This window comes from Camelus dromedarius, chromosome 4, assembly GCF_036321535.1.
Source record: "Camelus dromedarius isolate mCamDro1 chromosome 4, mCamDro1.pat, whole genome shotgun sequence".
Classification (NCBI taxonomy): domain Eukaryota; kingdom Metazoa; phylum Chordata; class Mammalia; order Artiodactyla; family Camelidae; genus Camelus; species Camelus dromedarius.
This window is the reverse complement of record NC_087439.1, coordinates 20824602-20838481: the sequence shown is the minus strand read 5'-3', so window position 1 is coordinate 20838481 and position 13880 is coordinate 20824602. Positions and strand designations below refer to the sequence as shown.

The window sequence follows — 13880 nt, the reverse complement described above, 5'->3', positions numbered from 1 at the left end:
GGACTTTTTCTGTTAGATTATCAAAAGAATCCCTTCTTTGACTTTGCAAAACTTGTGTTAAATGAGATTGCACTCTGACCCTGCTTTGCTTGGGAAGTATGGCCGTAGGCTGACATTTAGCATCCCCCTACCACAAGGCGACTCACCATTTGCTTCTAGTCTGTTCATAATTTGTTAAGGAGCTCCTTTTATGCAGCTTGCTAACACAAAATGATGTCTAAGTTTACTTTCACACTATTTATTTTGAATGTTTGCAGAAATTATGGTGTGTCCATGCACACGTGTGTTTATACACGTGATATTTCTGTGTCAGAATGTATACTTTTGTTGGGGGGGAGGGCGGGTAAGGTTTTTTGCAGAGGTTGTGTCATTGATTTTCCAGATTACTGTCATCAAGATAAAATAAGAATTGCCATATTTAACCTTAGCCATAAAACTACTGCCAAGCGTTGCAATCTAGCTTTTTGGCTGTTACTGCTAAGATTTCTGTCTTCACATTTATGTTTCCTGTTAGTTCCTGTATCAATTTAGAAACATGTAAAGGGTAGCTATTAAAAGCTATCTGGAAGGTAAAATGAATTTGCTACTCTCAGCAGAAAGGATGGATGTCCATTGTTTAGCTTTCTTCTCCTAAGCAATCATTTGTTTTCCAACTTGCAAAATGAATTTTGAAACAACGCCACATTAGGCCAGAAAATATTAATAGGTACAATTAACACATTGATATGTGTTTGATTCTGTCATCCTTCATCCCTTTAAGCCATTCTTCTTTTAATCTGCTATGACAGTTCTGTAATGGAGCCCCAGAAATATGACTTTAGGGCAAGCCATACCACTAATCATAGCATTGTATGTTGTCCAGCAGATATGTGTTCTATTGTCAGCAGGGACGATATTCTGCATAATTTCTATGCAGAGCAAATGCTTTCCAAGATTTGTTTACAAGCAAAAAATTTAATGGGATGCTAAGTTCAATTATAACAGGGTTTTTTTTCCTTCCTGCTGAGCAGGTTGTTGTTTTATTTTAACTACAGGATACAGAACAGAATTGTTAAAGCAATTCAATTATATAAGCTGTATATATGCAATGTAAATGAAGCCTTATTAGACCACTTTTCATTATTGGTTCTGTAATTTTTCAACCATTGTGGGATCTGCAGGCCACCTCTACATTGGAGAGCAGTGGTCACTTTGGAGGTTCTTGGCTTGAACTAATACCCCCAGTGAAATAATTAATGGCTAGCTATCCAGATTCCATCAAGAACAACATTATAAACAGATCTATTAAACAAATCAGTTATTCTTCCAAACTGGCACTTAGCAATGATTGTCACCGTGAAAAAACATTAATAAATGCTTCCAGGATATCCAAGGGGGACAAGCCAGCTGCCTTTAAAAAATATTTGTACAGATCTGTATCAATTTATCTCTGATAGCATATGCCAGTCCTGTTGACAGGGAAAAGCCAACTCTCCTAGCTTGGTACAAATTCGCAAGTTTGGAGCATTCAGCTTATTCTGCCTGATCCTGGAAAGTCATAATTTTTTTCCTTGATGGACAGAAGACTACGTATTTTTGATGTACTATAAAATAGTCAAGGGTATGGCCTTCCTTGTTAATATCAGGTGGCCTAGTCAATCTATGCATGCTGGGTTATATCTATTATGGCAAGCATCTCACAGAAAACCAGTGGAGGCTATAAATATTTTATATTTAGCGTAATATACACACTGAAGACTGAAAACATCCTCTTTGGGTGTAGGTGCTTCTTCAGTGCTATGATTAGGTGGGAAAAGATTCGGTTGTTGTGTTTTACCTTTCATTTAAAGCATTCATCAGTTCTTGTGAAAATCATAGACATTAGTCAGACTTGTTTCCTATTAGCATATCTTAACACATCTTTAAACCTAAAGACAAGCCTGTATTATTTCAGAATATCATTATTTATCCAGAGCATACTTGGTTCCTTATCAAGTAGCATTGATATATATTGTAATAATTATATAGGATAACAGAAGAGGACTATACCATAATTGTGGCAAAGGTCTGACTATCCCAGAACCCAAGAATATCTCTAATAAATATTTAGAAGCTCTTTGAAGGTTTAAGGGTGAATACAAGGCCTGCTAAGGTTGCCACCTCCAAGCATGAGAGGAGCTCCAAGCTCAGTTCTCCAGCAGGAACTGAGCACTGTCCGAACCTTGGAGCCTGTTCAGCATTAAGAGAAGTGGACATGTCCTTTCAGTTATAAGATGAATACGTACTGAGGAGCTAACGGTACTATAACTGATAATACTGTATTATATAACTGAAATTTACTAAGACCCCTTTCTCAAGGGTTCTCATACAAAAAAAAAAGGTAACTATGTGAGGGGATGGATGTGTTAATTAAAATTACTTGATGGTGGTAATCCTTTCACAGTATAAATATATATAAAATCATCACATGTACACTTTAAACACATTATAATTTTATTTGTCAATTATCTCTCAATAAAGCTGGGGGGAAAAAAAGAAAAGAAATGAATGACTGTTTTTCTAGGAAAACCATAACTATTGTCTTACATTATCATCATAGTAATTATAAACAAATCAATATACAATTTGGCACAAGAAAAACAGAAATGTAAGTACCAAGATCAATTCATTTTCTTGTCACTAATTCATTCATTTTCAACTCTCAATTAGTGTATATCTTGGATTTTTCATTTCTCTCATCAGAAGATAGATATTAATTCCTCAACTCTGTTTACCCCCTTCCCTGTTGCCTCCCCTGTTTAGGACTAGCACTCCCTGCTTGATATATCAATCAATCAATATATATATATATATATTTCCAGGCCCTTATGACAACTATAAATCAATGGGGGATTATTTATGATTGTTTATTTAGTGTTTCTTTTCCCTGCTCTTCTGCAAATCGCATGAAGACAGGAGCTGCAATCTGCCTTTCTCTGCAGTGTGTTCCCGGTGCCCAGAGCATAGATGCTGTACTTGGAAGGTATTTGATAAATTTGTGTCAAATCAGTGATTAAAAGTGAACACATATTGTAAAAGACATATGCACCCCAGTGTTCATGGCAGCAAATATGTGGTAGATATATACAATAGAATATTACTCAGCCATAAAAAAGAAATAATGTCATTTGCAGCAGCATGGTTGGACCTAGAGATTATCATACCAAGTGAAGTCAGACAAAGACAAATATTATACAATATCTCTTATATGTGGAATCTTAAAAATGATACAAATGAACTTATTTACAAAACAGAAAGACTCACAGTCACAGAAAACAAATTTATGGTTATCAAAGGGGAAGGTAGGGGGCAGAGATCAATTAGGAGCTTGGGATTAACATATACACACTACTGTATATAGAACAGATAAACAACCAGATTCTACTGCATAGCACGGGGAGCTGTATTTAATATCCTGTAATAACCTACAATGGAAAAGAATCTGAAAAGGAATATATATATATACACATTTGTATAACTGAATCAATTTGCTGTACACCTGAAGCTAACACAACATTGTAAATCAACTATATTTCAATTGAAAAAAAAGATGAATGCATGTGTTTGTGACCAAGATTCCAGGCCTCCTCACTTCTCTCCTGGACTGCAGAATTCAGCTCCTCACAAGTATTCTTGCCCATGGACCCGCCTCGCTCTGACTCACTTTCCATCTCAAAGCCTCCTTCGGCTCCTTGAAGTGCAACTCCAGCCTTTCCTTTTCACCATTTTACTTTTGAGAAGACCAGGCTCAGGGAGGGCACGTGGCTTGCGCAGGCTGATAGAACCCTAAGTGGCAAAGCCAGATTTCCATTCCACGGTTCCTGACCCCAACTCCTCCTAGGAAATCGAAGCATCACTGTTCCCATCTCTTGCATTTTCCTGCTTCCAGTTTTACCTGTTCCGATTGAGTGCACCACCCCTGCTTCTTTCATGCATTCCTTCACTCTTGGAACAGTCTTTCTGTTTGTGCAGATTCAGCCACTGGAGAATGTGCCAACAGAGTCTTTTCTGCACGGCAGGGACTTGACTGGGACACTCCACGTTTTCTCTTAGGCCAATCATTTGCGAGTGCCAGGTGGGAGTACTGTAGCACTTGTATGATTGCCGGCCAAGGTGAAAGTCAATGAAGCCGTAAACTTACTCCTGCAAAAATAACATAATATGTTCATGGGAATATTTCTAAACTGTTTTAGGGTTCCCACTTCCCTAAACAAGGTGTGTTAATGTCATCCAGTCTCTTCTTATTTCAGTCAGGAGAGCTGTGTTTCGAGTCAGTGAGCTTAAGGACCTAAGCTTCAACTACTTAGGAAATCGAAGCATCTCCTCCCCCCGTGCCATGTAAGTGAAGAGTTGATAGGAGCTAAACATATGTGTCAATTAGAATTGCTAAACCTTGGACTGGGACAGTGTGGCTGGGGTTGGTGTTGCATCCACTGGTGTTTCTTCAAATAAGAAAAATACCACCTGTTAGGATCGTTGTAGGAGAGAGTTACCTGGAATGATGATGGTGTGGTATATATTGAATGACATTTGAACCCCAGAAGCTCACTGCTCTAAATGCCCTTTATTCCTTTCTGTTGTTCATGGGTGTAGACAAATCTCCTGCCCTCAACCCCCACAGATTGGGACCCAGCCCCACATGCAGCTACTGGGAAGAAGCAAAGCTGTATCATGATGATGGTCATTTAGAAAACGGTTATCTCGTAATTTTGACTGTCTCAGATGCCAGGGGAAAGCAAGTAACATTCATAGTCCTGCAGATCCAGTTTACTGTGAATATAGAACACTGCTTTGTGACGCTCTCATTCCTTAGCTCCATTCCCCTTGATAAACAGAAGGACCAGCAAAGACAGCCCCATCTAAAGGTTGATATTGAACCATTGAATGTATAGAGTCAGGTACAATAGCCTGGCTCCAAAACTGAGAAAAGGGACATTTGAATCTAATATCATAAGCAGGTAATTCCAACTCTAAGTGAGATATTTATAGAATAAGGTCTTCTTTATTGAACTGTCAGTTATCAAAATGGGCCCCATTTTAAAAAAATTAATACTAAATAAAAATAAAATAGTAATAATAATAGTTGATGATGACAGACACATTTATAGCATGTAATATTGCCAGAATAATTTATAAATAGTGAATGATTTCCTAAACAACTCTGAGGTTATTTTAGATAATTCAGTGATGCGGTAAAGAGTTATAAAATGAAATGCTTGAGAATTCCTGACTTAAAAAAAAAAATCAATCCTAAACCAAGTGCCACTGAATTAAATGTAAATTAAACTAAGCTTCTGGTAACAAAAACGTACAAGCCTTTTGAGAATTCTGAAAGCAAAACTTTTTAAAAAGTCTCATCTTCTCTACCTAAGCCAGAAGATTAACATCAACAGTGATTAAGTCATGTTGCTAACATGTACCCTTGAGATGAAGGGATGAAAATGGCACCTTACAGCTGTGTTCTTCCTCCCCAAAGCCCAGTCTAATCACAAGAAAAACATCAGACAAACTCAAATTGAAGGGCATTCTGCAAAATGCCTAAGCCAGTGCCCCTCGAAACCTTCAAGGTCATCGAAAACAAGAAACAACTAAGAAACGGTCACAGCCACGACAAGCCTAAAACTTCACAATGACCAAATGTAATATGGGATCCTAGATGGAGCAGATAAAGGACATTAGGAAAAACTAGGGAAATCTGAGTCAAGTATGGGCTCTAGTTAATACATGATGTATAGGTATTAGCTCAGCAGATGTGACAAGTGTAATACAATGTAAGATGTTAGCAGTACAGGGAACTAGATACAGGGTATACAGTAACTCTGTACCGTGCAACTTTTCAGTAAACTAAAACTGTTCTGAAATAAAATGTTTAACAGATATGGCTGAAGGAAAAGATCTTCTAATATAGTATTTGCAGAGGAAGACGCTTTTGAGTTTATAAATTATTTTCATAATTTGTGACAGTTCTCACATCTGCTACTATAAAATTCATTGCAGCTTCTCTGTCTCTTGGGAAAAAAATGCATTTAATTATCAGTGAAATTCAACTCCAGTTTGTTATGATGAATGATTTGAACCTGTCAGCTTTTTTTGTCCCCTGAAAAACAAAAGAACTGAAATGAAATACAGTCTTCTTCTCCTACTCCCTTCCTTCCACCTGCTTCATTTAATTGATGAAGGTTTGAGCTTTTATTAATCTTTTTGAGCTCCTCTGTAAGATGCAGAAAAAGCTAATATGATATCATTGTATCTAGCTAATGTGTGTGCTTTGTGAAATTGATACACCCTGCCAAGACATAAATTACTTAAGCTTTGATAAATGTGTTGAAATCAGGGAATGTTCAAACAGATAAAGCGCAGCAATTCCTCTTTTTCTCCCTTTTTTAAACTCCATTTTGTGCTTGTGGTTAAATGTTTTGCATTATTGTTCTAATATGATGGGACGAAAGACTGCAGCGATAGCAATATTAGCACAGAGAGCCCCAGCAAGTACAAAAGCCACGGGGCACACAGCCCTGTGTTTTGCAGATAACATCTAACAACCTTGCCTTGGACAGAGCATTTGCCAACAGGTTCAGAACCACCTCCAGTCCTCTCTCAGCATGCTGTATTCAGGGAAATTGTCTTTAGAAGAATGAGGGTGCCTGCCAGACACTTTGTAATTTCAGATCTTTTGCTGACTCATTTGGTTGGTTGGAATCAAAGATCCACAAACACGTTTTGTTGGCAAAGAGAGCTCACCTGCCCCTGTGATCTGGATATGACTCAGATGCCACCGAGACCAGAAACAGGAGGAAGCATTTGACTGATGCTCTGGGGTTGAGAAGGTTGATTTCTACTCGGTCATTAATTTATTATATGGCACTGCACAAGTTGCTTGATTAACCACTAATCAGTTTCCTGGAGGCCTGAGAATCCATATAATTCTCTGAAGACAATTCTTGAATAAGAGGCATGGGACTATCCCTTGGACCATGCAAGAGCCATCAGTCACTGAATGCCTTTTGCCAGAGGTTGGGCTCAGTAACTTCCATCCATTGTTTGATTTTACTCCTTACAATCCACCAGCAAAGGAGATAAAGGTGAGGAAACTGGGAATCATGTCAGACATTTTAAGTGAAGGGGTGATGAGGTCATCGGGCACCAAATCCTATGCTTTTCCAGCATGTTGTTTCCATATTGGGAGTATGTGGATGAGTGCGGGGCAGGGTTGTGGTTCATCCAACCCCCCCATCAGCCATCCCTGATTAGGTCTTTTGAGGTTAAGCACAAGCCTTGGAGACTTGGGTCATACAACTGTCCGTGTACACCTGTTTAGGAGATGGTGCCCTCCCACCAGTGGTGCACACATTGTAAGAAAATATTTCAGGGAGAAGGGTAATTTGCACCAAAGGGAGTGGAAGTTGGGAGAGGAGGTACCACTCTCAGCTTCTTAAGACAATTAGAAATGTATTTACTCGTTTAATTATACTTTTCTACCAATACATCATTATCCAAAGCTTTTTGAAATTTGAGTTTAGATTTGAAAGTCAGTACCTGTAAGAACTGCCCGTGCATTTTAAAGTAATAAATAGATGAAGTTCTACACAGCTTTTCTCAATATGTTCAATGTTGATGTCAAAGCAAGTTACAAATATGATGGCCTGGAGCAAAGCAAAAAAAAAAAATCAAAAGATGCATATATCTACTTTTTTAATCTAAGAAACTGTCAGTGAGTGTTTTAATTGAAACAGAATAGAGATCTGTGCTTAATGGGTAAGTTTTATTATTTTTACATAGATCATCCTTAAAATCAAGGGCCCTTCAAGCAGGTTTGAGTCTGAAGAGCACTGTGTGAGAACATATTTTTTAGAAATCAAGTTTCATCTTAAATTCTCGTATGGAGAATCTTTCCTGAAAAATTGAAGAGTCTTTCTAAGGCAAATAAGTACATCTAATTTACATCTGTTTGATAAGTTTAGACTTTTTTTTATACTCATATTTCTTAGGGTGAGTCATATGTTTGGGTCAAATTGTTACAACCTAAGTTACTACAAAGAAAATCTTTAGTTTTTTTAAAAGTCAGTAGATGACTTTTTGAATCTCAGAACCATCACAGCAGAAGTCTTCAGAGATAAGGGAAGGAGCTCATAATGGGGCCTCTCCTGTATTCTGAAATACACCAATGCCAGTTAACTTAAGACTCTACGTGATTGCAAGCTTATCATTGAACAATGGGTTTAATGTTCATAAGTTTTTCAATAACAGAAAAGTAAGGAGAAAATCGGGTGAAGCACTAAGTAAAGAAAAATAATCCAGGCAGAAAAAACTCAGGAGAATGTGTAATGTAAAACAAACATTTTAAAGGGGGTGGGGAGCATATTGCTCCTGGTAGTGAAGAGTGTTGTCATACTTGTGAGCAAAAAAATATTTTTGAATGAAAAATGGATCTTAATGTGGCTAGTAAAGTATCAATTGGGAACATGGTGTGTAAAAATAAGAATTGAGATTTTTTTTTTTGAAAAAAAAAAAAAGCTAAAAGGGGAAAATGTCAGAAGGGATTTACCCTGTGAAAGAGAGGAGTGAAGGCAGGAGTGAAGGAAGAAGTTAGGAAGTTGTACAAATAGGGCCGTAGAGGTCAGGAATGAAAGGAGAAGTTCCCTCGTACCAGAGATTCTTGGAAACAGGGTGGGTGTGACTCGGATTGACCAAGCAAGGCACATCTCACAACATACTGGAAACAGATGAAAAATCAAAAATAGACAACAAACAAAACTCATAATCACAGAGAAGAGAAATTGGACCTTCATCAATCAGCAAGGGGTTTCTTATCTGCCTATGTGTCCTTGAACCTCTGTCTGGAGAGAGGACAGGACAAGTCACTTGGACCAGGCAGTATCAGTTCTAGTAAATTCAAGTCATATCTGGAGCCAACACTGACCTTCCTGGGCTGTGTATTATCACTTGATTTGATGAGGTTTTGTGCACATCATCAAATGTTAAGTCAGGAAAGCTAGTTACAGTATCAGAAATACCCAGCATATTTTGAGCCAGAAATCCTGGGTAATGATCCCTCTTTTCCTGGTGAATATGCCAGCCCTTCAGCACCAGGAGAGAGAAAGGAGTATCAGCTCAGGCTCTGTGAGCCCTAAGAAGAGGTAGTATGGATTTAGATTTTCAAAACAGAACGTGCAGCAGATCAATCTGCCCTTCTGCCAAACCTCAGTAATTTACGTAAAAAGAAAAGAATTTTTTAAAACACTAGACATGAGGCAGAAAAGCCTTCAGGAAATTAATCAAAGGGACCAATATGTATTATATGACACTCTCCCCAACCACCCACCCTAAAGCTAAAAAAGAAGAAAAAAAAAAAAGAAAACCCCACACATACATTAAAGTCCTTAGATTCCTACTCTGAAGTGTTTGGGGGTGAGGTATAGGTAAAAACACTTTCACAAAATTCTTGTAGAACCTAAGCTTTTATGAATGTATTAACTATAACCTCATGTCTACCATATAGTCAAGTGCAATATTTATAATCCAAGCTACTTTTTTAATTGCATTGAAAGCAATAATTTTTACCAGTCACAGTGCTTTGCCAAGTTTGAAAGGGTTGGGGAAACACTACACAAGCACAGCCCCACTTGGTTCTCATCCTTTTCATCATGCTGACAGTTTTCCAGAGAATCATTACCAGAGTGGTTTGTGCCATTAGAGATAAGAGGCTATCTGTGTTTCCACTAGAAACCTCTATTTTCCAGACCTTATAACTCATCCATAAATATTCACTCCAGGCAACAGTTTCATATATTATGATTCTGTCCTTCAAAATCCATATTGATTTAACTAAATGATTTTTAGAAATCATGAGGACTCTTATATTACAAAAGAATAAAAAGAAAAATCAAGTGCAAATAAAGTGCTGTGTTTCAGTGGATATAATTTGAACCAGAATACTGTGGAATCCATAAAACACATGCACACAACTCTTCCTTAGCAATCCTATCTTTCAAAGTATTATTCAGTTGTAATAAAATTTATCCATCAATAATTAGCCTAGTAATTAATTCAAAATATATATTTCCAATTTCTGTTTCTATAAAGGCAACCAAACTTGATGATATCCTCTTTTTTTTAAATTTTTTTTTAGGTGAATAGTAACTAGGTTTCTGTTTTTATTTTTTTAATGCAGGTACTGGGGATTGAACCCAGGACCCTGTGCATGCTGGACATGTGCCCTACCACTGAGCTATACCTTCCCCCAAAGGCAACCAAATTTGAAATTACATTTTTTCAGTTAAAGCTTTTGTAGAACTATCTATTGCTGTTCACGCTGCTTTTTTGTTACAGAATTTGAAATGGAATGAGATCAAAAGCAATGAAATTATATGACATAAGCTTTTGAATATAATAGTGCCCTTAATATTTCCAAATATATTTTGAGTTGTCTCGGTATCTTATATTCAGATGGTTTCTAGCTCCATGGTAGAAGCCAGCATTCTAGAGTTGTCTTCTGCCTGAAGGAAAAAGCCTTACACATTTTAATCAAATGAGAGACCAAAATATACTACTTCCCCCAGTCTGGAAAGATAGAATTGTAAAGATTAGGAAACAGAGGTTAAAAACCACATAAACCCATCAAAATGAAATATAGTCATTCCTCAGTATCTGTAGGGGATTGTTTCAGGACCCCCTTGGATACCAAAATCCAAGGATGTTCAAGTCCTCTATATAAAATGGTTTAGTATTTGCATATAATCTATGCACATCCTCCTGGGTACTTTAAATCATCTCTAGATTACTTACAATACCTGACACAATGTAAATGCTATATTAATAGTTGCCAGACCGTGGCAAATTCAAGTTTTGCTTTCTGGATTTTTTTTTCCCCTCAATATTTTCAACCCAGAGTTGGTTAAATCCTCTGGATTCAGAACCTGCAGATACACTCTTAATCTCATCGCTCCCATTTTTGTACTCACAGATTTACACTGCTTGAATTAAATGGTCCTCTTGTTACACTGGGGTGCCCAGCTGTGTGTGTGAAATGCTGTTTAGCAAGAACTGAAATAATATCACAGGAATTTCCCTGGTGCTTTGGCTTTGGTATGTGTGCACGCAAAGCCTAACCTAAAGTTTATTTCTCTCTCTTCTTTTCAAACAGCTGTTTTGTGACAGTAAAAAGGTGGTGCATGCCACAGAGGGGCTAGATTGGGAAGACAAGGATGCTCCAGGGACGCTGGTTGGAAACGTGGAGCACTCAAGGATCATCAATCCTCTGCGCCTATTTGTTAAACAGTCTCCGGTCCCCAAGCCTGGGCACTTGGTGTATGCAGACAGCATGGAGAACTTTTGGGATTGGCTGGCCAACATCACGGAGGTTCAGGAGCCACTGGCAAGAACTAAACGGAGGCCAATAGTGAAAACAGGGAAATTTAAGAAAATGTTTGGATGGGGCGACTTCCATTCCAACATAAAAACTGTTAAACTCAACCTCCTCATCACGGGGAAAATTGTTGACCATGGAAATGGAACCTTCAGTGTTTACTTCCGACATAATTCCACAGGCCTGGGCAATGTTTCAGTGAGTTTGGTACCCCCCTCCAAAGTGGTGGAATTTGAAGTTTCCCCGCAGTCTACCTTGGAGACCAAGGAATCCAAATCATTCAATTGTCGCATTGAGTATGAAAAAACAGATCGGGCGAAGAAGACCGCCCTGTGCAACTTTGACCCGTCCAAGATCTGCTACCAGGAGCAGACTCAGAGCCACGTTTCCTGGTTGTGCTCGAAGCCCTTCAAGGTCATTTGCATCTACATTGCGTTTTACAGTGTTGATTATAAACTTGTGCAAAAGGTCTGTCCTGACTACAATTACCATAGTGAGACTCCATACTTATCTTCTGGCTGAATCTTTCCACAGCCACAGAAATGAAGGACGAATAAACAATCAATTAGAATGACCAAGAACCAAACCCAGATCTTCATGGTAAAGGATCCCTTTTGTTTCTGGCAGTGAACCTTCATTCCATATAAGGTTTTCAAATTAAAAAAAAAAAAGAAAAGAAAAAGAAACATCTTTAAATGTGAAACGTGTGTGTTTCAATCATAAGTACCTTAATCTGAAGCATCAGATTACATATGAAGCCATCACTCTCAGTGGAATGGCCAAGTCCTCCAGATATTGTTTCTCTAAAAGACGCATCAGTGGTAGCAACATGTAACAGGAAGGAGCCAAATTATGCATGTGATAAACATTGCTCTTGAAATGAGCCTGCCTTTGAAATGTGTTTTGGAAGGTTACCTTAAAAATAGCAGATTCAGTAAAGCAACTGAAAAGATAGGTATTTGATAGATGAATCACATTTCTGACATCAAATTCTTTTTTTTATTGCTGTCTTTTCTCCCACATCTGTGCTGTTACTGATATGAGAGATGAAGGGGTAAAATTTGTTTCAGTACTCATGTGTGAAGTTACAGTGCCACAGTAGAACAAAATACACTGTTATCTGAGCGAGAGTTGAGTGGAATGTGATTTAAAAACACTTAGTCCTGGGTTGGCCACCATCCTTATGAGTCTCATCTGAGCAGTAATATTAGGGTATTAAGAAAGCAAATCTGGATATAACATTAAGTCAGCTCAACAATAATGAAGATCAGGATGTTTTTGGATTCTTTTGCCAAATTCAGTGCTGTGAAGTCGTCAAAAATATCCTAAATCCCTATTCAGTCTATAACCTCATTCTACTCCTTTAGTAGTATGATTTTTATATACCTGTGTAGAACAACTCTGAAATTGAGAGAAAGTGATCGTTTCTGAGGGTAGGATGGAAAAGAAACTGGAAGTGGAAGGAGGAAATTCCAGGATGATTAGTCATCATTTCTAGCCTTTTAGATTAAGTTCTCCTTGCATTTAATTATTTAAATGAGGGATCAAATTCTACAGAAAGAAAGAGGATATTTAAACATGACTATTATGAAGTGTTAATTACCAAGATACATGACTCGTCAGGCTTTTGAGATGACTTCCACGATCTGGTCCTTCTCATCTTCTCTGAGGGGGTCGACGGTCATCCTATGTCAAAAGACTGGCTGATCTGTGAATTAGCAGAGGAAGAGAGTGTGGCTGACCAGTGAAAAGATTTTTAGAATGTGTAAGACTCATGGAATGGTTACTCTTTTTACCATAGATGTTAACTTTTCTCCTTCTTATCTGTAAAATATCACTTACAGTAAAACATTAAATGGAGGACTGAAGGACGACCAGTCCTAACCAACAAAAATGCTCTTACCACCTTGTTCAGAAAGGCAATAGCCCTCATCTCTGTTTTGCATCTCCATGCCTTTCCTTTTCCTGGTGATATCTGCACAGTGTTTGGTTTTTTGTCTTTTGTAAAAAATTGTACTAGGCTTAGTGTGTGGTAGTACAGGCTTGACATTTTTGCTCTGAGTTCATCCAGTGCTTTTGTAATTTTGTGGTTGGTGTGAAATACTTTGAAACATCTTTTTATTTTCACTTAGAAACAAGATTAAAATACTATTTATTGTAAAATATGTGGGAATCATATATGTATATACACTTAGAATTTTCTGTGTACAGAGAGTATGTGTACACATTTCTATGTAAATAAAAAGAATTTGCTAAATCTGTCAGAGGACTTTAGGAGTTTGTTATTTTTTAAGACTGTTCTTGTTTCCTTTCCTCACAGTGGTTTATTGTGTGTGTGTTTGTGTGTGGGTATGTATTATCAACTGAGCATTAAGATTTTCCTTGTGTACATATTAAACAGAGCAGCTAGGCTATGTAGAATATATAGTAAAAGGATAATTCATAAACCACTTGGCATATAGTTGGCATCTAATAAGAACTCTGTGAGTGTGGGCTG

At 37.7% G+C, this 13880-nt stretch overlaps 1 protein-coding gene across 1 annotated transcript in view; it reads left to right on the top strand.

The window, feature by feature from the left end:
• The window catches only part of NXPH2 (neurexophilin 2), a 106520-nt gene extending 92889 nt beyond the window's left edge, over positions 1-13631 (top strand). The window contains exon 2 of the mRNA XM_031451348.2: positions 11162-13631. Coding sequence (XP_031307208.2) covers positions 11162-11905 — 744 coding nt within the window. The 3' untranslated portion in view covers positions 11906-13631. The remainder of the gene's footprint in view (positions 1-11161) is intronic.
• Positions 13632-13880: the final 249 nt, after the last annotated feature.